The sequence below is a fragment of the Juglans regia genome, chromosome 1, assembly GCF_001411555.2.
Source record: "Juglans regia cultivar Chandler chromosome 1, Walnut 2.0, whole genome shotgun sequence".
In the NCBI taxonomy this organism is placed as follows: Eukaryota; Viridiplantae; Streptophyta; class Magnoliopsida; order Fagales; family Juglandaceae; genus Juglans; species Juglans regia.
The window spans coordinates 381448-408465 of NC_049901.1; the positions used below are offsets into that span (position 1 = coordinate 381448).

General features: G+C 36.9%; 5 protein-coding genes across 7 annotated transcripts; 3 read left to right on the top strand and 2 right to left on the bottom strand.

The window, feature by feature from the left end:
* Positions 1-281: 281 nt before the first annotated feature.
* Positions 282-2713, bottom strand: LOC109021237 (ethylene-responsive transcription factor WRI1-like). 2 transcript variants are annotated; one of them, XM_019003833.1, is made up of 8 exons: positions 2418-2713; positions 2238-2320; positions 2078-2086; positions 1867-1955; positions 1690-1763; positions 1534-1584; positions 1359-1435; positions 282-1233 (listed from the first exon to the last, which is right to left on the bottom strand). In XM_019003833.1, the coding sequence occupies exons 1-8, from the start codon at positions 2666-2668 to the stop codon at positions 683-685; spliced, it is 1185 nt and encodes a 394-aa protein (XP_018859378.1). In that variant the 5' UTR covers positions 2669-2713; the 3' UTR covers positions 282-682. The 2 variants fall into 2 exon arrangements, with proteins under 2 accessions (XP_018859378.1, XP_018859379.1); XM_019003834.1 differs by lacking the exon at positions 2078-2086.
* Positions 2714-5102: 2389 nt separating this feature from the next.
* Positions 5103-15267, top strand: LOC109016617 (FACT complex subunit SSRP1). Of its 2 annotated transcripts, XR_004801314.1 has the most exons (17): positions 5103-5399; positions 7992-8177; positions 8953-9058; positions 10370-10506; positions 10739-10822; positions 10894-10988; positions 11109-11217; positions 11426-11512; positions 11596-11688; positions 11901-12098; positions 12228-12373; positions 12455-12602; positions 13162-13260; positions 13389-13571; positions 14053-14131; positions 14262-15015; positions 15128-15267. XR_004801314.1 is itself a non-coding variant. In XM_018999008.2 (16 exons), exons 1-16 carry the CDS (start codon positions 5346-5348, stop codon positions 14387-14389), a joined length of 1932 nt encoding a protein of 643 aa, XP_018854553.1. In that variant the 5' UTR covers positions 5103-5345; the 3' UTR covers positions 14390-15061. The 2 variants fall into 2 exon arrangements, 1 of the variants encoding a protein (XP_018854553.1); XM_018999008.2 differs by lacking the exon at positions 15128-15267 and having other exon boundaries at positions 14262-15061.
* Positions 15268-15358: 91 nt separating this feature from the next.
* On the bottom strand, positions 15359-17605 carry LOC108992810 (probable pectate lyase P59). The gene is made up of 4 exons (XM_018967460.2): positions 17232-17605; positions 16401-17052; positions 16040-16282; positions 15359-15890 (listed from the first exon to the last, which is right to left on the bottom strand). Exons 1-4 carry the CDS (start codon positions 17420-17422, stop codon positions 15663-15665), a joined length of 1314 nt encoding a protein of 437 aa, XP_018823005.1. The 5' UTR covers positions 17423-17605; the 3' UTR covers positions 15359-15662.
* Positions 17606-19446: 1841 nt separating this feature from the next.
* LOC108992811 (probable auxin efflux carrier component 8) lies at positions 19447-21902 on the top strand. The gene is made up of 6 exons (XM_018967461.2): positions 19447-20118; positions 20613-20820; positions 20938-21023; positions 21123-21280; positions 21359-21435; positions 21531-21902. Exons 1-6 carry the CDS (start codon positions 19611-19613, stop codon positions 21595-21597), a joined length of 1104 nt encoding a protein of 367 aa, XP_018823006.1. The 5' UTR covers positions 19447-19610; the 3' UTR covers positions 21598-21902.
* Positions 21903-23137: 1235 nt separating this feature from the next.
* On the top strand, positions 23138-26167 carry LOC108992813 (mitochondrial outer membrane protein porin of 34 kDa). The gene is made up of 6 exons (XM_018967466.2): positions 23138-23339; positions 23426-23493; positions 24140-24250; positions 24788-24874; positions 25052-25260; positions 25633-26167. Exons 1-6 carry the CDS (start codon positions 23291-23293, stop codon positions 25937-25939), a joined length of 831 nt encoding a protein of 276 aa, XP_018823011.2. The 5' UTR covers positions 23138-23290; the 3' UTR covers positions 25940-26167.
* The last annotated feature ends 851 nt before the right edge of the window (positions 26168-27018 follow it).

The window sequence follows — 27018 nt, forward strand, 5'->3', positions numbered from 1 at the left end:
ATTGATACCTTCCTAGTTCCTAGTGTTTTGTTTAAGGGAGTTGGCGACTTGGTGATCTGGGTGACCTAAGCCCAGCAAATGACAGTTATAACTCTAATGATCCATTCCTAAGGTAGCGAATTCGTGCATAAATTGTGCGATTTTGGACACTGGTTTGAAGAGACTTGTCGGATGAGATGGTAGCCAACTTGCCATAGAGTGAGTTAGCTCTGCCAAAGTAGATGACTAGATTAAACAGCTAATTTGCATGTGAGTAATTCTTGCTCTATAGGTTAGAGTGATGAAATCATGCGATATGCATTTGTGTTTCTTCGGTTTTATTGATTTATTTTGGTGACCAACTAGTGAAATGTACAAACAATAATTCTATTCAACATGAGCCGGTTGCTACTCATCCCCACAACAGCTCCTTGCTTGGAACACGTTGAATAGTCAACAACTTATTTTAAACTTGTAAAGAACGAGACCTGTCATGTGACTTGAGTGATCGGAAGATGTTACGGGGATGGTGAGCAACCGGCTGTGGTATAGAAGAACTCATTTACAAGTAATAGAAACACACGCAGACACCGCATCAACAAGCTCTGCTCCTGAAATCTCAGACCAAAAAAGCGTTGTACAGCACTCCCTGGTTAAATAATCAAATTCTTCGTCGTGCTCATGCCCTTCCATAGAGACCCGTTTAGAAAAGGAAGTGGAGTTCTCTTTCTTGCAATTCTATGCTGTCTCTATTGGAAGTGCAAACAAATGGGACGTCGCCAATTCCATCATAAAAGATCCCTGCATAGTCATCGTCGCTACCCATCTGTGCTTGGTTCTTTGGCTCGTCCCCATCAGTGTCATCTTCAGAGATATTTGAATTCTTCTCAACCAATTCCTTGAATACTGAAGACCGAAGGAGGATGCCTAGTGCAGTGGGAGAGGATGATGACTTGTTGCATGCGTTAAAAGGATTTTTGCTACGAAAGATTTCTTGCTTTTGGGGGGAGTTGATGTAGTCGGTAACCACAGGATTACTGTGAAGGAAGGGGGATTTCGATTCCTCTTTTGGATTGTAATTAGTTGGGGACGCCAAAGTCTGCAGGTCTGTAATGGTCTGTGTCTCATGAGCGGCGTTTGCTCCTGGCTTTAACCATCTTATATATGTACTCAAGTCAAAGTTGGTCACAGCATTGACCCCCCTATACTCGATAGCTGCAATGTCGTAGGCACGAGCAGCTTCCTCTTGGGTACCTGTATTGAGACAAGGAACGTCTTTGGTAAAAGGAAATTCTAAGTTTTCAGTTTTATGACCATATTCTTATTTCAGAAATCAGCTAGTTTTTGCATCGTATTCGAAATACAGATACACAACTTACTGTAAGTGCCAAGGTAAAGGTATTTGTTTCCAAAAACTCTCCCTATTCTTGCTTCCCATCTGCCATTATGATGATGCCTGCATATAATATCATTCACCAAAACCATTTTAACGTCTGTTTCTCGAAAACTATTGTAAAGAAGTTGGTTTCATCAAATTATCATCAAGAGCATCACCTCGCAACTCCCCTATACTTTGACACACCTCTCGAGAAGCCACTGCTCTTTCTGAGAGAGACAAAATTTATGGTATTATAATTAGAGAAAGTGGCCATCGCCCATGGTAGTGAATTAAAGTTTATTATTCTTAATAATATCTACGAGCCTTTTTACCTTCTTAAAGAGGCCAAATACTCCTCTTTAGTCACAGTTTGCATTATTTCAGTCTCTTTTTCATAATCTGATATCTGTAATGAGTATCAAGAGTATTAAATATTGAATTTTCTTATGCTAGCTAACCTTCAAAACATTTCAGTGAGGCTGAATTCTATGAACAGTACTCATTCTTACCGGGAAATTGGTGAAGGTTGATGTCCCCCAATACTTCAGTGCAGCTAAATCATAAGCTCTTGCGGCAGATTCTTCTTCGTCGTAAGCTCCTGAAAAGTTCAGGAAAAAAAATATTTCACTTTCTTTATGATCCATTGCACGGTGAGAAGTACAATAAAACAAAGAAGAATTCGGAAAACCTCAAGTACTTGACGGAAAAAAGAGTACTCACCAAGGTAAACTGTTCAGCGCCAATGACAAATTTCAGATCAGAACGTTCCCAGCAGGGGAGCAAAAAATTTATATAAAGCGGCCATGATCAGTGTCTTGGAAAGAAGAAATAAATGAAGCAAAGAAGAAAAAAAAACAAGAGTGAACATTTTTCTACGTACCTTGTTTGCCTTTCTTCTTCTGGGTTACATTCCAAGAGAGCTTATCCCACAAGTGGGCTTCAAATCGACCCGTCCATCGATGTCTGTTCAGTTACAGTTTAATTCGAATTAAAAACTAAAGGAAGAGGGAGGAAAACTATCCAATATCAACCATTTAAGTCCTCCTAGCTATATTTTTACCTGCTGACTCCACGAAATTTCGAACTTCTCTTAACAGTAGTGGCAGTAGAAGTCTGATCCGTTTGTTGCTGTGGAAACTGCTGCTGTTGCTGACTTTGGTTGTTATCATCACTACCAAGTGCAACTGCAGTTGGATCTCTTCGCCTTCTCTTGACACACCTTGCTGCCTGAGCCTGATCAACATCTGCCGCGCATGACATGCTGCGCCTCCGTCCGTTCTCTTCGTTCTTCACCTTCAATATTGTTTCCATCTTCTCTTGTATCCTCCTCCTTTTGATTCTAATTTCTTTCTTCGTTTCTTCCTCCTGCAGTGGCTTCACTTAATTGGGCCATGAGTAGTTATGCATATATAGTTGGCGTGCTTCCTTTGGCTTTATTATGTTTTTGTTTTTTGTAGGTACAACTGTGACTCGAGTCCAAACAAGGTAGACGGTGATCCCGAGCAATTTGAGACAAACTTGGAATGTCCATACGCTGTTTGCCAGCATAAAAGATCCAGAATCCATGCTTTCATACGGTCTTGTCGTTGTTTCTCTAAGCCGGTTGGGCATCATTTATGATTAAGGGGCGAACATGCAGTTAATCTTCTTCCAATTCAACAAAAAAGATAAAAACAAAAGGACAAAAGCTTGGCATTCCGATGTAATACCGAAGTTTCGATTCAAAGTGGCAGTGACATGATTGACCACTGAAATAAATGGGCCATAAGAGCATGCATAGTTTTGAAAAATTCTCATCATTTCATTTCTAAATATCACTATAAGATAAAATAGTTTTCAATTTTTTTTATTTAATTATTACATAAATTATTTTTTAAACACAAAAATCAATACAACTTTTATAAACTTCAAAATAAAACATAAGAATAATACAATTTTTTCAAACTTCAAAACAAAAATAATATTAAAACAATTTTTTGAACTTTATAATACTTTTACTCAACTTTTTTTTATTATCTCCAAAAACTCAATAAAACATTTTAATTCAAATTATTTTACTGCTATTCACAGAATTCTGAAATAGTACTCTTAAGTACTATCCAAACAAGCACTTATTATGCAAAATAGATTATTTTGTCACAACAATTTAGTGGGACTCGTAGATTTTGGATAAAAAGAAAAAAAATAAGTTCTTCTATTCATTATCTTTTAAGTAATCACCATTCATGTTGCTTGTTATTTTTTACTTATTATTATTTGATCATGTCACATTAGGAAATTATAAACATATGATAGTTAAGAGCTGATGAATAGTAATTTTTATTTAAAAAAAAAACCACCTTGCTTAGATATAATCGACTTCTCAAACACGAAAGCGTCTCTTTCTACATTTGTGTGGTTGGGGAGGCGTGACCAGTACCATTACTACTCCCCGCAAACAGTGACAGTCTACAATGGCGACTCCCACCCGCGCTAAAAAACCACTTGAAAACAAACATATTAAATAAAATAAATGAGATGATGGAAGTTTCAGGAAAATTAAACGACCATGCATGGAAAATACTCCATAATGTCTTTGCTCTGTTGTTTCTCAGGACAGAATGGATCGAAGGTGAACTTACAGACTACGGTTACACGACAACTTGGTACCACATGCTGCATGCACATCAATCAAGTTCTTGGATTCCTCGCCTTGTTTAGTTTACTTTTGTTTGGTCTTTGAAGGTTGCCATTGCAGTGTAGTAGAGTCAGCTCTTTTGATCAATATGTCGATGATTTCTATAGAGTTCGCTGCTATAAGGAATATTCTTGCATCCTGATCAATCAACTATTGCACCAGGCCAGGTTTGGGCATGGCACCGCACGTGTCGTGCACTTGGATTATTGTATTGAAAACAGCTCGAACCAAGTGTTGTAAGTTGTAACTCCAACGTCCCCCTATTTTGCAAGCTCTAATCTCATGGTTTTGCAATATTAAAAAAAAAAAAAAAAAAAAAAAAAAAATCTTGGTATGAAAAGCCTATTATGTTTTGCTTATCATCATGTGTTGTAGATTTCATGATTGAATTACCAAATCGTAATCTTATTATCACATCTCGAATCGATATAAGAACGTAAAGAAATATACAAATATTATGAATTTTGCTACACAACTTTCACCACATTTCATATTCTATATTTTTTAAATTTTTAATATTTTTTAAATTTTTTTTTGAATTTATTTATTTTAAAATTATTTTAAATTTTCTATTTATTATTCATATAATAAATATTTGATAAAAGAAAAAAATAATAAAAAATTAAAAAAATATAGAGTGTGGAGTGTGAGATGGTTTTGAAGATTTATTAAAATCAAATATCCAAGGGTTACGTGATATGACTAGAATTGGGTCCATGTAGTATGTTCTTCTATTCTAATGGGCGACCTCTTTTGGGTGTTCTATTTCTTTTGTAATGTTCTGGGGGTAATATGGGCCTCTTTTGGGTTTTCTATTTCTTCTGTGATTCCTGTCGGTTTCCTATTTCTTTCCACCTTAAAATCATGGGCTTTTTGGGGCATAATATGGGCCATTGTTCGGGCCCATCAATTTGGACAGAAAGATGAAATAGAGCATGTTTACTTAATGAATATGAAGATATCAAATCTAATAGTTTTACAAAATACAATGTAATCTATACTTTTGTATAGTTATTAATTTCAAACGAAATGTGAATATTTTTAAAAAAATAAACGATGGTCAACGTTATTTTAGCCACGCCGTTTGATTTGACCTAAAATTTATACTGAAGTAGATACGCCCGCAGCTAATCAAACCCTCATTCGCGCCACAAGCTTTAACTGCGTCGTGGCGATACGCACCGTTCTCGACCTGTATATAATCATAAATGCCCCTTCTCCCTCTCTCATTTTCTAACAGGAGACTCCCTCTCTCCGACACTCGAACTCTTTTTGCATTTCTACAGCTCGCTTCGCTTTCGATTTTCAGTCATGACCGACGGCCACCTCTTCAACAATATCTCTCTCGGAGGCCGTGGAGGCACTGTGAGTTCTCGCTTTCTCTCTGACTCACTGCCATTCATCTTGATTCATGTACTTGAGCTTAATCTGTCCTTCTTCGATATGGCGCTTTTTCTCGATGCTATTGCAGAACCCTAATTTTATGCGCCCTAGTTCCTTGTCGAATAGAACCAACTATCTTTAGTTTGGTGCTTCATTTACGCTGATAGTGGGAGGAGTCGGGATGATGATTCGGGATTTTATTGATCTGGATGCTATAGTTTGGTGTTCTCGGAACCCTAATTTCGCGTTTTCTAATTTTTTTCGGTTTTGATCACAGATATTTGGTTTTGGTCTGTACCGTTTGCTGGGTGATTGTGGGGGGAAATGACTATTGTGACTGCGGATCCTTCTTTTAGAAACCTTATTTCAAAATTACATCGCTGGAAACTTCTACATAAGCTTTTTTTTTTTTTTTAATGTGAAATTGCAATATAAACAACGGGCTTCCGAATCTCATCATAGTACTTTCTCTGCGTCTTCAATTAAGAAACCTAATTCGCTGTATACCTTTTCCTTGTCCACTTTATTTGACGAATTGGGTTTTAAACTGTTTGATTAGTTGTAATTTGGAATTAGAAACAAAATCTTATAATCTTGTTTTATCTGAAACCCTAAGCGATCACACCTCACAAATTTTATAGTAATCTTTTTTATAAGTAAAAATTTATTATCAATAGGTGTAACCAAGTACACTGGGTGTATACAAGAGAGAACACCTAGCCCATAATACAGTACCCCTAATGACCGGTAAGTCCATCCAATATACACCAAGCCCGATTGTGACAAAACGCTCCTCCCCACAGCAAAGCAAATCATTGTAACTACCCCAACCCATTGTTTCCACAAAACTAAGACACCACCCGAAACTCCCTTAGAAATTACATACTACACCCGAAACTAATACTACACCCCTACCTACACTCCTACCCTCCCTCGACTTGAACTGCCTCCCTTAGCATCGTAGTTGATTGCCCAAGTAAGATGCTTTAACTCCCTGCTCTTCTTAAATCTTGATTTCGTTTCCAGTAAGGGTAGGTTTGGAGGGTGAGATGTGAATTTTGTATTTTGTTTTGAAGTTTAAAATATTAAGTTTTAATATTATTGTTATTTTGGGATTTGAAAAAGGTGTATTGAGATTTGAAAAAGTTGAATTGTTTATTATATTTTGTATGGGAATTTGAAAAAGGTGTAATGATGAGATGAGATGAGATGAGAATTTTGTGTTTCGTTTTATGCCCCAAACTTGCCCTAAGTGACCCATAGCAATAGTAGTGAGTAGTGCTGTGAATTGGTCGTCAAATCCTCCACTTGTAATCCCCACACACTGTTGTATTTTGTTAACCTTTTGCAGAACTCAATCCGATGATGAACCAACTAACAGAGGAAGAGATATCAAGGGGACAACATCTTCCCTAGACTTAGCTCCCAACTATACACTAGGCCTTAAACATTCCTCTTTGCAAGGCACCAACGAAAAGTCCAAAATTTCCTCCTCACCATTCCCTCCTCTTAAATGTCGTACCTCCTCAACATCACCCTTGTTACTGTCACAAGATGCTTGAAGAGATACCGACAAATTGGTTCTCTCTGTCATGAGTGGTGAGGTCATGGTCACCATTGGAGGTTTTGGGTTGGTGGCAAACCCACAAATTTCCTTCACCTTCCGAAGTGGGTGCCATCGCTTCGTCAGCAAGAACTGGAGATGTGTCACCCCCTGGCGATCCATTATGTGCCACTTCGACAGACCCTACATCTCCCTCAAGCCTCGGTGTTACACTCAGCTCTGGTGAGGGTGCCATTGTTTCTATGAAAAGAACGCTGACCTGTGGTGGAGGGTATTCCATTTCGGCTGTCTCTACACAGATACCCGACGTAGAACCCACTTTGAATGACCCTGTTTTCCTTTTGACCCTCCACACTCTTTTGGATCTGGTTGTAGAGACTGGGCCAAACCCGACTTTCTCTGATTTTAATGGATTTGAGCCTATCTTGGACTCCCTCTTATTGGGCCTTACAACCCTGTTACCTTCAGCTGAAAGCAAGTTTATTTTCGTAGATAAAAAAAACAACCGTTGCCTCCAACTCGACAATTTGGTTTTTCATCTCCTTTAATGTACTGTGCATCTCTCTTTCAGCCATATTGCCATAGTCGGACTCCTTCTGCTGGTTCTGACCTTGCATGGTTTGCATAGTCTCCAGGCCACTTTATAGTAATTGACTCAGCTTTTCTGAGTTTGGTAAAACTTATTGGTTATTAAAGGCAGGAAAAGTTTAGATACTTTTGTATGCTGTGTATTAAGAGCAGTTAATCCTAATAAGAAAAAACTTTGTAAATTTTTTATGAGTACTTATCATAGAAGGAAAAAAACTTAAGAAGCTTGTTCAGTTTCTGATCACGCCCCTCTTTCTCTTACCACTTATGAAAGCTTCAATTTTTTGCATTCTGTAAAACTCTATTATTCTAGCTTGAACAAGTCTACACTTTGTTAATTCCCCCCCCCTCCCCTTTTAAAAAAAAAAAAATTACATTTTTTTGATACCAGATGTCCCAATTTTATCGTATTTGGAATGCAGAATCCAGGGCAGCTTAAGATATATTCAGGAGGGATTTTATGGAAGAAACAAGGAGGCGGTAAGGCAATTGAGGTTGATAAAGCTGACATCATGGGGGTGACATGGATGAAGGTCCCAAGGACAAATCAACTTGGTGTCCGAATCAAAGACGGATTATTCTATAAGTTCACTGGGTTCCGAGACCAGGTTATTATCTTCTCTCTCTCTCTCTCTCTCTCTCTCCCCCACACCCACACATACACGCACATTCACCTAGAAGTTGTTGAATTAGCATCAATGTATTCTGTAACCAATTTTCAGTGAATGCTATAAAGGATTGCTTTATAACTCGTGTTAACTTGGCTTAGGTATCGCTCTTGTATGTCCTATCTACTTGGGCTATGACTATAATGCGGGAATATCTCTAAGGCATCGTTTGGATGTTGAGATGAAATGAGATGAGATAAGAAATCTGTGAATAACAGTGAAATAGTTTGTGAATAGTAGTGAAATGATTTGAGTTAAGATGTTTTAGGGGGTTTTGGGAAATGAGAGATAAAAAGTTGAATAAAAATATTATAAAGTTAAAATATTATTAGAATATTATTTTTGTTTTGGGATTTGAAAAAGTTGATTTTTTTTTTATGTTTTGTTTGGAAATTTGGGAAAGTTGTAATAATTAGGTAATGATTAGATGAAAATGTTAAGATTTGAAATTGAAAAGTATTTGTGTTTTGAGTGGTGTTTGGATGTTGAGATGAGATGAGATGAGGTGAGATGAGACCAACTCAACATCCAAACGGAGCCTAAATCATGCTTTGAAATGTTTGGATTATTTTGCTAGTTGGTTTGTATACTTTTTTATGCTTCCCATGTACTTGGTTCTGCCCCTCTGTGCCTTCAATAAAATTTGCACTGCTTATAAAAAAAAATGTTCAGAAGTAGCTAATCCTTATTTTTTTCTTTTGTGCTTTGCCTATAGGATGTCACTAGTTTGACCAATTTTTTTGAAAACACTTGTGGTATAACACCAGAGGAGAAGCAACTTTCTGTCAGTGGGCGTAATTGGGGAGAAGTTGATTTAAACGGTCAGTTGCATTCTTTTCCATTCAATTGTTGATTTAAATCGAGTTTCTCTATCTGATATGATGCTTTCCAATGCTTGCTTGTAATTTTGCTCAGGTATATATTGATCATTTTGTGTAATGTTGCCTTTGATATGGCTTGCAAGAATTTTCTTTTGTTAATGTATTGGGTTTTTCTTTTGAGTGATAAACTTGAAGAGCATTTCCCTATTTTAGAGATAATTTCCTATTTATTTTTTGTAAGCTAGCTTAAAGACTTACCTAGATTTTTTTATTGATGTGAAATCTCATCAAGGCAAAGCCGTTTGGATCGACCCCTAGAGAGTAAAGCACGAGCCCCTGCTAAAGCTGTATGTTAGCTAATCTAGGGGAACTCCTTGTACGAAATCGAACCCAGGCTGTCTGATTCGAACTATCATTCCTAGCCTGCCCTGATCATTAGGCTGCACCCTGATGTGTTTCTAGAAAATTAAAACCTCACGTGTGCAATCCTGTTAATTAAAGTGTGATGCATTTGCAATTTACAAGTGTACTTGGGCTATGCCTATTTACTAGTTTCAATAAAATGTTATTTTACTTATAAAAAAAATGTGATGCATTTACAATCATGTGATACATCCAATAAGTTTTTTTTATAAGAAAAAGTAAAACTTTATTAGTAGAAAAAGGCATAGGCCAAATACACAGGATATGTTATTCATAATTGTGGTTCTTGTATATGTCCCGTGTATTTGGTTTCGCCTATATTTAATAAAATTCCTAACCCTTAGGGGTTGGCACAAGTGGTGAAGGCCTTAATCTTGGGATATTACTCCCTTCAAAGTCCAAGGTTCAACACCTCATGGGTGCAAACAATCCTTTGGGGCCACACCTCTTTGGTGAAAAGCCAGTGATTTAACCAGTTCTGTGTAGGGAAAATTCCGAGGGTGCGGTGCACGGGACTAGGATTTATTCTGCAGGGGTGGGTCCGAAGGGCCTTGCCTTGGAGAGGTTTTCCGACATAAAAAATATATATATTTAATAAAATTCCTATTTACTGATTAAAAAAAGTTATTCATAATTAGCTAGAATTTCCAGCTTCTTATGTTTAATTTTGTGGTGGCTCCATGATGTTCTAAAAAAATCTCAGAATCCTTCTCTTGTATGCAATCCTGCAGCATCTCCAACTTAGCAAGCAGAGTGCAATAGAAAGAGAATACAGTTATCTGGCTAATGAAAAATATGTTGATTATCTTATGTATGATTGCATCTGTAGTTAGGCTACTAGTCTGCCTTGATTAAATAATTTTTGGCCTTCTCTTCCACCATTTTTAGGTAATACACTGAGTTTTTTGGTTGGTTCAAAGCAAGCATTTGAGGTATCTCTGGCTGATGTCTCGCAAACTCAGCTTCAAGGGAAAAATGATGTAATCTTAGAATTCCATGTGGATGATACAACTGGAGCTAACGAGGTTCGTGGGGGTATATTTTGTTCTTACATTCATTGCCTGAGTTCAGCATTCACTAATTTGATGTTCATGAACACATCGCTATCCATTCAAATTTAAGCTTTACTTTGGGCCCAAAAGATTGTCTTTTCTTTTTACCATAATATTAGACAACATAGCAATAATGCTTTAATTTTAGATTTCTTGTTTGATTGTATATTAAATGTTTCTGAGCAATATTATGTTATTATCACAGAAAGATTCATTGATGGAGATAAGTTTTCACATACCTAATTCCAACACCCAATTTGTTGGTGATGAGAATCGTCCTCCTGCTCAGGTGTGCTTCGTTTTCTGTAATAAAATTGGGTGGTTTGCTTAGGATTGTTAACTGGGATATTTTTCTGTTAGGTTTTCCGTGAAAAAATCATGTCAATGGCAGATGTTGGTGCTGGAGGTGAAGAAGCTGTGGTTACCTTTGAGGGCATTGCAATCCTCACGCCAAGGTAGCTACTTTGGCAAATGGACATATCTCATTCAGTATCCATTCACTTCTATGTACATGCCAAATTTTTTGGTATGCCCTTCAGTTTTATTTCCTTGCCTTATGTATGGCTAATTTGCAGGGGGCGATACAATGTTGAACTTCATCTGTCATTCTTACGACTTCAAGGACAGGCTAATGATTTCAAGATTCAATACAGCAGTGTTGTTCGTCTGTTTTTGCTTCCTAAGGTTCTCTTTATGGAAATTATTTTATGAGAACTGATTAGAATGTTTGAATGCACATTTTCTTTCTTTCTGCAAAGGCTTTGGAGATTATTATGAGAGTTATCAATGCATTCAAATCATGCTTTTTATGATTTCCTTCAACCAATGGATTGGTTCTCTTTTCTTTAATGTTATCCGTCAAAACTTATATTTGCTAGTTGTGTTTATGCAGTCTAACCAGCCACATACATTTGTTGTTGTTACCCTTGATCCACCAATCCGTAAAGGGCAAACTTTGTACCCACATATAGTGTTGCAGGTATTTGTCAGGTTCACTGCATCACAATGGGTTTCCTGTTATTGCTATAATGCACTTATTTGCTCATCTTCATTCTTGCACAGTTTGAAACTGACTATGTAGTGGATAACGCCCTGTCAATAAGTGAAGATCTTTTGAACACCAAATATAAAGACAAGTTAGAACCATCTTATAAGGTACTTTATTCCTCTCTCTCTCTCTCTCTATTTATTTTTTATTTTTTTATTAGCTCATTAGGCACTGTTTGTTTTTGGTTATTTTGTGTATTTGGGTCCAAAAAAAAAAAAAAAAAAATTAGTTGTATATTTAGTAGTTGTGATTGAGTTTTTGGGACCTGGGCTTGCTGAATATACATGAGCTTCTCTGATGGCTTGGTTTAAACAAATAGGGACTCATTCATGAAGTGTTCACCACAATATTGCGTGGCTTGTCTGGTTCCAAAGTTACTAAACCAGGAAAATTCCGTAGCTGTCAAGATGGTTATGCGGTGAAGTCATCATTGAAGGCTGAAGATGGAGTCCTGTATCCACTTGAAAAGAGTTTCTTCTTTCTACCGAAACCTCCTACACTTATTCTTCATGAAGAGGTCTGTTCTTTTAACTTGTGCTGACAAATCATTGATTTGATTGTGTGATGGACATAACTTGGAGACTGACCTTGTTCATATTTCTATGATCAATACAATCTTGTTTACCGATCAAAAAAAAAAAAAAAGATCGAGTATGTGGAATTCGAGAGGCATGCTGCTGGTGGCTCAAATATGCATTACTTTGATCTTCTTATAAGACTGAAAACCGAGCAAGAACATCTTTTTCGTAACATCCAGAGGAACGAATACCATAATCTTTTTGACTTCATCAGGTCACTTAAATTTATCATATCATTTAATGGATAGAGTCTTAAGGCCATCTTCAAATTTTCACATTTTGGCTGTTTGTGCAGTGGGAAGGGCTTGAAAATTATGAACCTGGGAGGTTTCCAAACTACAGATGGCGTAGCACGTGTTCTTCAGGATGAAGAAGATGATGCTGTTGATCCACATCTGGAGCGCATTAAGAATCTAGCTGGTGGAGATGAGAGTGATGAAGAGGTAGATCTTCTATTAATGGTTTGGTTTTTCAATTTTCCTTTTTCCTGGGTTTTTTTATTGGCAGGGGGAGATCTTTCATAAACCTGCAGATAAATTTAAGATGGCTGAAATTTTTCTAGTATATATATATATATTTCCCTATTTCACAGCATTTACTAGATTTTGACCTTTATGGTACTTGCAGAAATATGTGGGATCTTGATGCTTATACTAATCTATCTCTCTCTCTCTCTCTCGTGTATGTGTCCATGCATGTTCTAATTGTCTATAATATGTAACTGGGATATCTTTGCTGTTGTCTTTGTGCATTCATTTGCCTTTGCTTGCAGTTGTTTGAGTATTCATGGATCCAATTGTTTCGCCCACATGTTGGGTTTGCATGTTTCTTCAAGTGTTATTATCTGTTGTTTGTGTGCTCTTGCAAAAAAATATGCTTATCCGCTTGTGTTCCGTTCCTGCTTCTCGGTTATGCATTATTGGACCTTGGTATGCTCTTTGCTTAGGCATGTCTTTGGTGTGCTTTATCACAAGTGTGTATAAACATGGTAGCTTCTTGCAGGATGAAGATTTTGTTATTGACAAAGATGATGGTGGTTCTCCAACTGATGATTCTGGAGAGGAGGAATCTGATGCTAGCGAAAGTGGAGATGAGAAAGAGGCAAAACATTCTTATTTTCATAGTCTTTTTGGAGGATTACCAATTAGATTTTCTTCAGTTACTCTTGTTAATAAGTATCTTCTTTTCTTTCTTTGTTTACTCACATAAAATGAGTGCCAAATTTTCAGAAGCCTGGGAAAAAGGAATCCAGAAAAGAGACTTCGTCTTCCAAGGCAACTTCTTCTAAGAAGAAATCTAGAGATGGAGATGAAGATGCTTCAAAGAAGAAAAAACAGAAAAAGAAGAAGGATCCAAATGCACCAAAGAGGGCAATGTCTGGTTTCATGTTTTTCTCACAAATGGAAAGAGAGGTGACTTTTGTTCTACATTATGGGTGCTTGTATTGTCTTTAATAGTATAAAGCAGGTTCAAGGAAAAATATAATTAGTTGGCATGGACAGTTTGGTTGTGTGGGCTTGGGAAGAAGTTATTCCTAGTTGGGGCAGTTTTTTTCCTCTAAATCTTTAACAATTAGAAGAAATATGCCCCCATGCAGGGCCTTTATTGATGTTTCCGACATATGCTCAATTATTTGGGTTCTCGTTGAGTGTATATTTTCAATGTTTGATATATGATTCTTCATCCTCGCTTGAACCTGACTCTAAGTCCTTGCCTGTGATGTTACCCAAAATCAGCCAGTTTTACAGTGAGCTGACTTTTGAAATCTCTGTGATTATAATATGCGAAAATAGAGAGATTTACCTGAGTTTTTTCATAAGGTAGTCTGCAATTGTCCTTTATGTTTTCTCTGAGACATGTATTTTTTGCTAACACTAATCGATCTGATAACAGAATGTCAAGAAAAGCAACCCTGGTATTGTGTTTACGGATGTGGGGAGAGTACTTGGAGATAAGTGGAAAAAGATGACAGGTACACGTGACTTAACTAATTCATTTGTTTCTTGAACTGAATCCGGATCTATCTCCATATGATTTTCCGATTACAGCTTGTATTATCTAGTCATGTTGAGTCAATGTACTTTTCCATTTGTGCCAAACAGCGGAGGAGAAAGAACCATATGAAGCAAAGGCTCGTCAAGACCAAAAACGTTACAGGGAGGAAATTAGTGGCTACAAGAACCAGCAACCGATGAATATAGATTCTGGGAATGAATCTGACAGCTCATAGATTGGATGGTGGATGTTATCCTCAGTTTTTGTTCAAATGTTATATCAGTCAGCTCATCTGTAATGTTAGTGCAGGATATTTTTCACATCCTTGACTATGTATCTATGCCATATCCGGTCAGAAGGTTTTTATCCCCCCTTTACCTTGATTGGCTAAACGGGTAATGAACTCCACTTGCAGTAGTTACCTTGGGAATAGACCGATAAAAAAAAAAGTTATCTTGGGAATAGAAGTTCTAGATACTTCAAACATGTCACTGTACTGCGCGCACGAATATAAAAGTTTTCGGTCGTAACCTCGTAAGCACTCTGCTTCTTGGGTTTTACATTATGCATGTTCAAGAGGCTGTCAAGGCAGAACGACCATGGTCGCATCTAATCCTACTAGATATGCAGAGAGCAGCAACGATTAGACACAGAATTAGATGGTGCTGTGGCACCTCCAAAATATGTATTTGCAGAAGCAGCTCAGCCACACCAAGCTGCATCTGGTATTTATGAACCTTCTTTTCGCTGTTGTACATTTGAAGGGAAAAGTGCCAGTTGATCCTATTCCACAGTCACCTAGTTTCTTTCTTAACTGGAGATGCTATATGCAAAAAATTAAGGCATGAATCTTTCAGTTAGGTATGAAGCCACTAGCAACCTTATCCTCTTCGGATTTGTGTTTATGTTATTGAACAGTGTCGTATTGCAATTTAGATATGTGGGTCTTATGTAGCATTGTTTTCTTAATAAGGCTTTTGGCGCAAGGGAAACTGGCGAGGAAGAAAAAATTGGAGCATGTCCTACAAGACTGCTAGGTTCTTGTCTCCAAATTGCCATCTCTGAGCTGTGTGCCACTTTATCGTAAAAAGAATCAGATTCCTGTTGGTCTTATTTCAAATCCTGAAAGGGATTTTTGAGGTTGTGGATTTTATCATTTCCTTGATCTTGTTTTGTCTCAAAATGCTCATTGAAATATTTCACAGAACATCTTCCACTTGTACGAGTAGCTGAATAAATAAATGTAGTAGACAAGTAAACCAACAAAATCTCTAGACAAAGTGACCTAATAGAAGTCCTGGTACTCACCTGTCTCCTCCCATCATCTTACTCCCACCTCTCTCTCTCTCGGCTCTCCTCCTTTTTGCTCTTGTTTCTCGTTCAATTGAAACAAACACGCACATGAAAATGTTCTCTCTTTTTAAAGTTTTGCAAGTCATTCTCTAAAAATATAGGCTCCATTTATAGCTCATATATAGCATGATAGACTCTTTTCTTTTAAACATTTTTTAACATCTTCGGCCGGGCTTGCAGTTAAGTGAACCTGAAAAGCGAGTCAACCTAGTGACAAATGTCCCTGGCTTCGCCTTGATCATGTCCATCCTGTTGAATTTCCTCTTCTTGCTAGGGTTTCCTGACTCAACAAAGAAGGCTCCATTCATCATAAGATCTCCTTCTGATCTCCACGTCCAGCGCTTCCATTCGCTCTCAGGGGCGTTATAGTCCCTCTTGGTCACCTAAAACATCCAAAAGAAACATTCAAAAGTAGTGTTAATATGTGCTTGGAATTCGGAAATGTACATACAATATACGTATGTTGCAATGTGGTAGCTACTTTATTAACGTGCATTACGCGAAATAAATTTTCCATAAATTAAGATTATACCTCCTTTGCTGCAAGGTTGGGTGGAGCTATGAAGCGGTTGCCCTGGCTTATAATGGTGGGGTTATGACTACCTCCAATGGCATACATAAGCCAGTGAGTGTAGTCATTGTTAACAACATGAAAGAAACCCCATCTGCACCTTGGCATCCTCTGCACCAATCCCCTTCCGAAATGGTTGAAAGCCACCGTGATTTGCATTATGGAATCACCGGCATAGGTATCACTGGCGCCAAACAACATCACCTGCATGCACCATCATAATATTATTTAATTTGATCGTAGTCTAATATTCATGCATGAAGATTATCTATATATCATGTAAAAGTAAAAAGAAAAGGAAAAAAAAGAAAAGAAAACTTACATCGTTATGGCGGGTGAAATGGCCGTTTGAGATGGTGATGGCCGTGGACCCCTGAATGACATCAATAAGACCATCCTGACAATTGGACATGGAAATATGATCGAGCCAAATATCTGAGGATCCAAAGACAGAAATCCCATCTCCATCACTCTTCGTCCTAACCCCAATATGTTCCACAGAGTCTCTAATCATTCCACCTCCGGCAGCAACAATGTCATGTATGTGAAGACCATGAATAATCACGTTCCTGACAAAAAATATAGAAATACCAGCACCATAGGCAATGTGGACGTTGGCGCCACGGGCGTCGATTGTCTTGTCAGAGGTCATCAACAGCTCCTGGGACAGCTTGATGACCATGCTGCGCTCGAATATGATCCACAAGGGCTCCTTCTGGATCACGGCGTGTCGGAGAGTACCTGGCTTTGGGTCCATCACGTTGTTATCTGAGGAATCGGTCACAACGTAGAATTTGCCTCGCAGGCCTCCGGTTGTCTTGCGGCCGAATCCAAGGACGCATTTCGCCAACCTCTTGCGATTCGCAGCCCAGTTTTTCCGGCACCGCCAGCATCGATCAATTGGGTTTGTGGCCATGCATGGGCCTCTGTATTTCCCCAAGTGCCTCCTTGAGCTGTTTGTCCCCTTCAAGGCACTGCATGTACCACAAATTGTAACAATAAATAAATAATTCGGATAGATACTATTATTTGTATACATCTTTTAGATTTATTAGTCTCACTATATATATTTGCATCATCTTATGATTATTAAAATTTTATTTGTGTTAATTAAAATAATATTTCAAATAGCATATATAGTTATCGTATTTACTCGTTAACTTTTGAGTTGAATTGCTCGGTGACCATTTCAGGGTTCGGTTGATAGGCCTCGAGGGAAGCCTTCTTCGCTTCCACTTCTCGTTTCTGCCAAAACTCGTCGAATTCACCAATGTTGGCCTGGAGGCTTGGAATTAACACAGCCAAGGAAACGAAGAAAACGAGCCTTAACTTAGTTACCGCCATTTCTATATGTAATCTCTTTTTTTTTTTTTGGCTTTGAGTTAGTAAGTGGCCAAGGTCTTGGAATATTGAGTCGGCCGGCTGGGGTGCACCGGGATCAGACCTTGCCACAGTACTAACCGATACGATCAAACCAAGGCTCAGCTAGTTTTTAAGCTGGCAACATAGCCTCGGTCCAACTTATACCAAACACATTTGGAGGGTGATTTTAAATAGTAAACCAAGGAAGCTAAAATTAGGTGCGTAGACAATGGGGAGCCATCCTCTTCCAACTGTTTGACAGTCGAAATTTGCGAATGGGCTCATCACCATGCAACCCATGACCACTCCAATTTTGCCTACTGCTCCGTTGACCCTTACTGCACGGTTCTCTTTTCTTCTGAAGCTTTGGGGCCTGAGATTTTTTTGGAATGCACGAGAATTTTAACGTAGCAGTGGAGGTTACTCCATACTAAAAATAGCCATTGCAAATATATGCATCATGAGGCCGATAAATATAATGATGCCAGCTGATTAGCTTTGAGAGGTTCAGCCCCTGCATGTAAAAACAGCACTGAACTGGTTAGTCAATCTTGTGTGATGATGATGATAGATATATATATATATATATATATATATATATATCGGCTAGATTGAATTGTTTGCTCTCATTGAAGACTGCTTAAAGAAAGTAAAGCGTTTTTGAAAGGATTTGTCATCCAGCTTGGGAAAGCAATGATCCGGACATTATGTTTGTCTTTGACTGTCGGTGACATTGAACATATAATCGGCAAGATTGAATTGTTTGGTCTCACATGAGAAGACGGATTGAAGAAATTAAGCTACTCAGTTTGTTTTTAAGAAATTTTTCAATTCATCTCATTTAATCATTATAATTTTTTTAAATTTTTATACAAAATAAAATAAATAATTTAATTTTTTTAAATTTTAAAATAAAAATAATATTTTATTCAATATTTTAATTTTAATTTCAATACATCTCATTTACAAAATCAAACTAGGCCGTTTCTAAAAAGGACTCGTCATCCTCTGGAAAAACAATCATTGACATATGTTGTTTGTCTTTTGTTGATCGGTGGCATTGAACGTATCGGTTACATGGGATTATGGGTCTCATGGAAGACGATTAGGAGAAAGTAAAGCACTAGGTTTTTTTTGGGTAAAATCTCAAATTTTAAAAAAGCAAATTCCCAAGAACACTTATTCTCATACTTTTGACAAAAATCTGCAAAAATTCTTCATTATCACTGTTATAACTCAGTTCCTTGATTACTTGTTTTGCAATTAACTCTTTATTCCTCCCTATAATTTCCAAACACCCACCCCTCTAGCTCAACTCAACATCTAAACGTAGCCTAAAAACCTTATAAGTTAAAATACCTAGGTCGATACAAACTTTCCATTATAATCAAGAAAGGCTGGGGGTATTGATCATCCACACTTCTATTCTTCAAAAAATGTAAGCAGACTGAAAGACCAAGATATCCTGAACTAATACTATGTATGCACTATGTATGCATGGTCAAAACAAAGGAAGCTAAGGGGTCGCATCCTCCCCTGGATAAGAAGAAGCACTATGAATTGAGAAAGACCTTCCAGTTCTTTCTAGTCTGTAACCCCTCTTTTGTAAACCGTCATTTGCTTGAAAACAAAAAAAAAAAAAAAACCAAAACAAAGGGTGTTTAGAAGTAAGAAAATTTCTAAAGCCTAACGGGTAAGGTTTATAGCTACCTTGTCAGCCTATAGATTTCTCTTTTGCCTAAAGAACCACCACTGAACCGAAAGAACGAGAACATATGAATATGGAATCAACCTTTTGACTTACGATGACAAAAATGCCCTGATATTTATATTCGAAACTATGTCCACCAGTGACACTTAACAATCAGAACAGGCAAAGAAATATATACCAAAAGTACATTAGAATACATCACAAAGCATACGCAACAATTTAAAGTAATCTATGTAAAAAGGCAATAACTATGTTCGCATCCTGACACAAACATTGACAACTCAAGGGCGTTCTCGGAAATAAGAGAACTTCTGAGGAAGCTTAAACTAAAACAGGAATTCCCACATTAGTGTTTTCATGGTTTGACAAAGCATCCAAGAGCACACAAAATTGCTATATCACCCATAAATTCAGTTCCAAAGGAGATTTTTTCAATCCTACAACAGACCTGGTACTATAATGATTTCTCTATCTGATGTTTATCATGTTGTGGCAGCAGCAGTTCCATTATATGTTGTCATGATAGTAGCCTACATCTCTGTGAAATGGTGGAAGCTTTTCACTCCAGATCAATGTGCAGGGATAAACAAGTTTGTGGCAAAATACTCAATTCCTCTATTATCGTTTCAAGTGATCTCTGCCAACAACCCCTACAAAATGAACCTTCAACTCATATTCGCAGACTTATTGCAGAAGCTACTTGCCTTTCTGGTATTGACAGCAATTACTAAAGTCAGCTCCCGAGGAGACTTGAATTGGATCATAACTGGCATCTCTCTGTCAACACTGCCTAACACACTAATCCTGGGAATGCCACTATTGAAAGCCATGTATGGGGAAGAAGCACCAGCACTCCTTTCCCAGATAATTGTCTTACAAAGCCTGATTTGGTACAATATATTGTTATTTCTGTTTGAGCTCAGTGCCGCAAAGGCAGCCCCTGTAACACCAGCATTAGAAGTCCCAGGTAGGAATTCAGAATTTGCAATTGAAGGATAGTGATTCAAAGTATCACTTACATAAGACATAAATAACTTTAATAGCATGAAACCTTCTTTCTTGAATTCCAATTTGAATTCCCTAAATTTGAATAGATGAGCCGTTTTCAATCAAGTCTAGTAAACTATAGACACCTAAGAAAAACCACCTTCCTTTTTTCCAGTTTTCTTTGTTTCTTCTCTCCAGTTAAACTCTCTTCACTTCAATTGAATGTGTACCGATTAGAATCTCCCAGAAGGGTTTTCTGTGAAATACTCCTATAACATCAACAAGTGTATGTCATGGTACTACAATAGAGTGGGCTGTGAGTTAATGATTGTGATGATATTGTCCATACATTGGGTTAGTATCTTGCATAGAACCAAATGAAAATTGAAATATTACATAATCATGCTTTTGTGGTTTTCACTTTTGCTTATATACGTTTACGTTAGTAAAAAGTGGGTTTGTTGCTGTATAAAGTTGATACAGAAGCCCCCCAGGAAGCACAAACAAAAGAGGAAGAGGAAGAGAGAGAGAAAAAAGATGAGGAAGAGGAGGAAGCAAGAACCAGAACAACAACGAAAACCAAAACTATGCTCATTCTTTTGACAGTGGGGAAGAAGCTTTTTAGAAACCCCAATACACATGCAACTTTAACAGGTCTCATTTGGGCAAGCATACACTTCAAGTAAGCTTTGCAGGACCTTATAAAGACATAATTCTCATTATAGTTTCCAATCGAGACAGATTGTTGACAACATCTTTAATTCTCAAAAAGGGGCAATGGGGTTGACATTTTTTGCAGGTGGGGAGTAAAAATGCCAGAAATTGTTAAGCAATCGATACTCATAATTTCAAATGGGGGACTTGGCATGGCAATGTTCAGCTTAGGTATGAGAAAACACATGATGTGATTATGTGCCATACAAATTTTAAGAAAGACCTGTAGAGAATCATTTTTTAACTTCTTTCAATTGGATTACTTGACAGGTCTTTTCATGGCATCACGTGCTAGCATAATACCATGTGGAACCCGACTGGCATTGGTAGCAATGGGAATGAAGTTCTTGGTGGGGCCTGCCCTAATGGCAGTGCCTTCAACTGCCATTGGACTAAGGGGCAAAGTCCTTAGAGAGGCAATTGTGCAGGTACTTACAGTATGTTTTACTCTAGATCAGTACAACAATCAACCAAGGAGGGTTACAAAATCTTCTCTAATGCTGCAGGCAGCACTTCCTCAGGGAATTGTTCCATTTGTTTTTGCCAAAGAGTATAACGTACATCCCGACATATTGAGCACAGGGTAATTAGTGATTCACCCTGGCCATATCAAAGTTAAATTCTGCGTATGGTTTTTAACTAAGAATCTGAGATATCTGAATCTTGTTCTTGTTTCAGGGTAATTTTTGGCATAATAATTTCCATGCCAATAGCTTTAGCCTACTACTTCCTTCTAGCATTGTAAAAATGCTGTTAGAAAGATGCAACATAACTCCATAACCACAAATTGCTGCGACATAGATCATCTAAACCAGGAAACGATCAATTGCTAAAGATGGACTGCAGATTGCAGAAGTATTAACCATTTTTTTGGAAAAAAAAAGAAGAAGAAGAAGAAGAAGAAGAGAGTTTTCTTTGACATGCAGTGATGTGGATGATTTTCTCCCCAGAACACATAAAATGTACCTGTTATTGAAATTAGCGAGCTAATGCATGGTGAGTAACGGGTAGTTGTAATTTTACAGCCTCATTAATTTGAGATTAACAAATTGTGAGCAATTCTATTTTGTCGAGTTCCAAAATGCTTCCTTCGCTGTTCCTGAATTACCATCACATGATAAACTACGGCATATGCATGAAAAGCAAATATATATATATATATATATATATATATATAATATTAGCTTATAGGGTCAGAAAAAGATTACCTTCATTTGAGCATTAGTACTGCATTAGAGTATTTAATACTAAATGGTTAAAATCTATTTCAAGTGAATGGAGATCAGCCTCTAGGGTCCTAACTAGTACCATGGGTCATCAAGACTCAAGATGGATTATACCAATTTATCTCTTCATAAATCCATTACTGCCTATATATATATATATATATATATATATATATATATTCAAATCATTTTTAAATATAACAGCACTCATATACCTTATATCTCTTTCAATTGGACAATTTATTTCGAGTAGGAAACTAGACAATACTTTTTTTTTTTTTCTCTCAAATAGAAAATTTGAAATTTTCCAAAATAAGTATCTCCTAATACTTTTTTTTCTCTTTTTTTTTTAAAAAAAGATCTATTTATATTAGTAGACAATTTGATAAACTTGTTGCAAATGAGTGTTCCATTAACACACGTTTTTTACTTTTCAAAAAGTTATATTTGAATATGTATTAACAAGAAATAAAAAACTTAATTATTGCCTTAAAAATAATTTTTTTCTTGCGGTGAAAGAAACAAACAAATATTTTTAATCACATTTTAGATTTTCAGTCATCTTAAAATCAAGAAAAATTATTTGTATAAGTCTCAACATACAACTCCAACATAAAAAATATATATATATTAAAAAAGTCTACACAAAATTTATAGAAAAAATATATTCATCATTTTTTTCATTTTTTTTTTTTATCATCATCTCATGATATGATATTAATGATAAATTCATAAGTAAAATATAATAAATAGTTTTTAATTATCTAATATCATATTATAAATTTATATTTTGAACTTATAACCAATGTTACTCTAAATCAGCGATCCAACGGCGTTCACGTCCCCATTACCCCCGAAATCAGCGAAAATCGTAAAATAGGTGGTCGAAATATCCCCAAAAAAAACATTTTTATATCCCAATCCCACGGCCCTTGTTAATTCTGTCTCGAAAACTGAAATATATTTTGAAAGATTCGTGATACACAAAAACTTCTACACTATTTAAAATTAAAATATAAAATATAAAAATAAAATTATATATTTTTAAATAGTGTGTTATGTCTGAGAATTTTTCATTCTGAAAAAACATATGGTCTCTCGCCATTTTTCATAAACCAGTCCCTAAAACCCCACCACTCAGAGAGCGAGAGCTATACCATCTATTTCTTCGCCTTTTACTTCGAGTTTCGGATCTCCATTTCTCGCGCAACCATGGGCAAGGGTCCTGGCCTCTACTCTGATATCGGCAAGAAAGCCAGAGGTAATTGCTCTTGTATATGTATTGGTTATGTTACGGTTTTGTTGTTTGTTTTGAGGTTTTTTATTTTAATTTTCTGGGGGGTTTAGATCTTCTCTACAAGGATTACCAGAGCGACCACAAATTCACCATCACTACCTATTCTCCCACTGGAGTTGTAAGTTTCTCTATTTGGTCTTTGACCAATTTGTAATTAAAATGTTAGGGCTTTATAACTTATATATCCGCGCGCGCGTCTGTGTCGTTTTCTGTAGTTATAACTTATTGTTGAACGTATGATTTAGCATGCAATTCTTGATTTACTAGACTTCCTAAATGGCTCGGGGCAAAGATATATGCTCTATATTGTGTTAGTGATGAATTTTCTGGCTAATATTTTCAGGGTTTATAGTTATTTTATTTATTTATTGTTTTTTTCATGTTTTCCCCCGCGTGGATTGCAGTAGCTCGTACTAGGGTTTCTTTGCATGGACCATGTTTTGATGGAACCAACTGCATTATAGACTCATGTTGAGAATTCTTTATAACTTCTTGTTTTAAGTAGGACCTTATGAGATATTATGTGAATTTTCTTACCGTTTTGCCTGACTTATGGATAATGCTACTGAAACACTGAAACATGATCAGTAATTATGGTAAATTTTTACTCGTGAATTTTGATCTATCTATTTGTTTATTTTCATCACTTGAACGCAGATGTGTATATATGTTAATATGAGATTCAGAGTTGTTTCTTACATTCCAAGCATTAATACATTATTTCGTGTTATGTTGTCCTGTATTTTTTTTTCAAAAAAATTCAGGCTATCACCTCATCAGGAATAAAGAAAGGAGATCTGTTTTTAGCTGACGTTAACACCCAACTGAAGAATAAAAACATCACAACTGACATCAAAGTGGACACGGACTCCAATGTAAGCTCAAATTACCGATTCAGTTGCACTTTCTTTCTCATTTCCTGTGTTTTTCTGTTTGCATTGTCCCATGCCTTGTGATTGGACCTGATTGGCATCAGAAACCAAATGTTGAATCTGCACATTTTTATTAGTGACCTTAGTTTTTGTTAGAGGTTATATGTTGGTCTTTCTCGTGTGCTTGTAGTATATTTTGCTAACAAATGGGTAGTTGAAAAGCGACATGCGGTGTTATTGCCCTGCAAAAGATTGTGAGGAGTTTTAACTGCCCATCTATGGATAACTGAAAGATGCTAGGAATCCTCCTCCTGTGCTTATTCTTGGACTGCTGTGAAGTCTGCATGTATTGTTGTTGGACTCATCATTGTGGTTGATCAGTTTAATAACCCAAATATTTTGTTCTACCTTGTTAAATAACCTCTATAAATGTAAGGTTTTTTTATGATTGAATCTGTGAAAAAATGGTGCTCGAAAGAGATTTAAGTTTGTCTTCTACAATGGGCTTATTGTGTCACTAAAAGCTCATGCTATGATCAGCTTTTCACAACCATTACAATTGATGAACCTGCTCCCGGTCTGAAGACAATTTTCAGCTTAAGAGTTCCTGATCAAAGGTCTGGCAAGGTAAGCTCTGTAATATTCATTTTAGATAATGAGATTTTAACTTATATCTACCAATCAAAAATGGAATCTGTATCCAATTGTTTCTATCTTCTCAAATGTTAATTTTTATTCTGAGATAATCTATAATGGACACAAGCATTGAAATTGTTGGTATGTTTGTGTTTTATTATGTAACAGGTGGAACTCCAATATTTGCATGACTATGCAGGGATAAGCACCAGCGTTGGGTTGACTGCAAACCCTATTGTTAACTTCTCTGGTGTTATAGGAACTAATCTTGTTGCACTAGGCACAGATCTCTCATTTGACAGCAAGACTGGGGACTTCACTAAATACAATGCTGGATTGAGCTTCACCAATGCAGACTTGATTGCTTCGTTGACTCTGTGAGTTATTCTTTTAAACATTTGATTTTTTTCACTTCTTAACATGCCCGGTGGACCAAAGACGGATCATCGGGCAGTGACTTGAGTGCAATCTTAAACGAGGATAACATCCCAAATGCTGCAATGACCTATATATATATATATATATATATATATAAAGCATGTGCCTGTATGCTTGTACATACCGTTCTGTGCTCAGCATCAGCACCATCATAACCATTGTGATGTTTGTCATTATTATTAGCACAAATAACTTAGTGGTTACTCGTTTTTGGGGTAGATCTTACACACAATGTTCATAATTTTTTTCCTTCTTTTGTGGACTGGGGTGTTGTTGGTGCATTATATGATGAGCATTTATTGATTTTACAGGAATGACAAAGGTGATACCTTGAGTGCGTCCTATTATCATTCAGTAAATCCCTTGAGCAACACATCTGTTGGTGCTGAGGTTACTCATAGCTTTGCAACCAATGAGAATACAGTCACTGTTGGTACACAGCATGCATTAGACCCATTGACCTCAGTGAAGGCACGGGTGAATAATCTTGGCAAGGCTAGTGCTCTCCTCCAGCACGAGTGGCGTCCTAAGTCACTTTTCACCATTTCTGGGGAGGTAGATACCAGGGCCATTGAGAAGAGCGCCAAGGTTGGACTGGCTCTGGCTCTCAAGCCATGAGTATGCTGCCCTTTTATTGTGTGGAGCATTCAGGTAGGTATGAGGAGTTTAGAATAGTTCTCTTTTTGGACAGAGAGTGTTTATGGCTGTATCTTTTAATTTCTCTTTCGGTGGTTTTGAATTGTAAAATAAAAATATTAGATGGTGTTACAAACCAATTTGCGAATTGAGTTCCCATAATCCCGCCACTTATTCAACTGGGGATGAATAGCTGTTTTGATTTTGCTCCGTTTCTTTTGTGATTTGTTTTTCAGCAAACTCAGAGAGAGAGAGAGAGAGAGAGAGAGAGAGAGGCCCGTTCTGTCTGAAGACTTACATAAGCTTTGTGGAGTAACGTGATGGGTGTTTAGTATATTACGCTTTGTTTTAGACCTTTCAAACGCTTCGTAATAAGCCACGATGCAAGATGGATGGTTAGCGTGTATTATTTCATTCTGAATATTTTTCTTGCAAGGAAATTACATGTTTGTCACCCTGTAATTAACAGATGATTTGTATTTTATACTCTAAATTACTAAAATAAAAAATTATATTTTCAAATAATAAAAAAATTAGAATATGTGTTATCTATTAAGATTCGATGATCATGATTGTGTTCACATCACTTATTTTTAGCAATATTAAATTGAATGAGAGGCATCTGAAAGGCAACAATTTGTTAGACAAGATCAAGTGGCATTGTGGGGCATGGCCGACAGAACTGGTAAGTGGCATTGTGGGTCCCCGGTATGTTTCTGGGTGGGTTCTCTGGGAGACCGAAACAAAGGTGAGTGAACTTGGGACCTGTAACCAATTTCGCTCAACAACCCCACTCTCTATTCTTTTGTTTTTCACTTTGAAGAATTGGAATGAATTTAAGCAGCACTTGCATCCTACCCCCCATTTGCACTTCATGATATAGAGAATATGCTGTCATTGCAATGCTGTCTTTTATTCCCTTATTATTATTATTATTATTATTATTATTGTTGTTGTTATTATTGTTGTTGTTTTTTGGTTGTTATTCCCCCCCTCTCTCTATTCTGTCATTGCACGTTGCAAATTGCAATGTTGTAATTTATTCCCTTATTATTATTACT

What these genes read in the sequence shown, in the direction of transcription:
- LOC108992813 (XM_018967466.2), top strand. Translation starts at nt 23,291, where the DNA reads ATGGGCAAGGGTCCTGGCCTCTACTCTGATATCGGCAAGAAAGCCAGA. An exon ending in TATCGGCAAGAAAGCCAGAG is followed by an intron (nt 23,340 to 23,425) that starts GTAATTGCTCTT and finishes TGGGGGGTTTAG; the next exon opens with ATCTTCTCTACAAGGATTAC. An exon ending in CTGATCAAAGGTCTGGCAAG is followed by an intron (nt 24,875 to 25,051) that starts GTAAGCTCTGTA and finishes ATTATGTAACAG; the next exon opens with GTGGAACTCCAATATTTGCA.
- LOC109021237 (XM_019003833.1), bottom strand. Translation starts at nt 2,668, where the DNA reads ATGGAAACAATATTGAAGGTGAAGAACGAAGAGAACGGACGGAGGCGC. An exon ending in CAACCTTCACCAATTTCCCG is followed by an intron (nt 1,764 to 1,866) that starts GTAAGAATGAGT and finishes TACTCATTACAG; the next exon opens with ATATCAGATTATGAAAAAGA. An exon ending in TATTTGGCCTCTTTAAGAAG is followed by an intron (nt 1,585 to 1,689) that starts GTAAAAAGGCTC and finishes TGTCTCTCTCAG; the next exon opens with AAAGAGCAGTGGCTTCTCGA.
- LOC109016617 (XM_018999008.2), top strand. Translation starts at nt 5,346, where the DNA reads ATGACCGACGGCCACCTCTTCAACAATATCTCTCTCGGAGGCCGTGGA. An exon ending in ATACAACTGGAGCTAACGAG is followed by an intron (nt 10,507 to 10,738) that starts GTTCGTGGGGGT and finishes TTATTATCACAG; the next exon opens with AAAGATTCATTGATGGAGAT. An exon ending in GAGATGAGAGTGATGAAGAG is followed by an intron (nt 12,603 to 13,161) that starts GTAGATCTTCTA and finishes AGCTTCTTGCAG; the next exon opens with GATGAAGATTTTGTTATTGA.
- LOC108992811 (XM_018967461.2), top strand. Translation starts at nt 19,611, where the DNA reads ATGATTTCTCTATCTGATGTTTATCATGTTGTGGCAGCAGCAGTTCCA. An exon ending in CATGGCAATGTTCAGCTTAG is followed by an intron (nt 21,024 to 21,122) that starts GTATGAGAAAAC and finishes ATTACTTGACAG; the next exon opens with GTCTTTTCATGGCATCACGT. An exon ending in TTAGAGAGGCAATTGTGCAG is followed by an intron (nt 21,281 to 21,358) that starts GTACTTACAGTA and finishes CTAATGCTGCAG; the next exon opens with GCAGCACTTCCTCAGGGAAT.
- LOC108992810 (XM_018967460.2), bottom strand. Translation starts at nt 17,422, where the DNA reads ATGGCGGTAACTAAGTTAAGGCTCGTTTTCTTCGTTTCCTTGGCTGTG. An exon ending in TTCAACTCAAAAGTTAACGA is followed by an intron (nt 17,053 to 17,231) that starts GTAAATACGATA and finishes TGGTACATGCAG; the next exon opens with TGCCTTGAAGGGGACAAACA. An exon ending in ATTTCACCCGCCATAACGAT is followed by an intron (nt 16,283 to 16,400) that starts GTAAGTTTTCTT and finishes TGGTGCATGCAG; the next exon opens with GTGATGTTGTTTGGCGCCAG.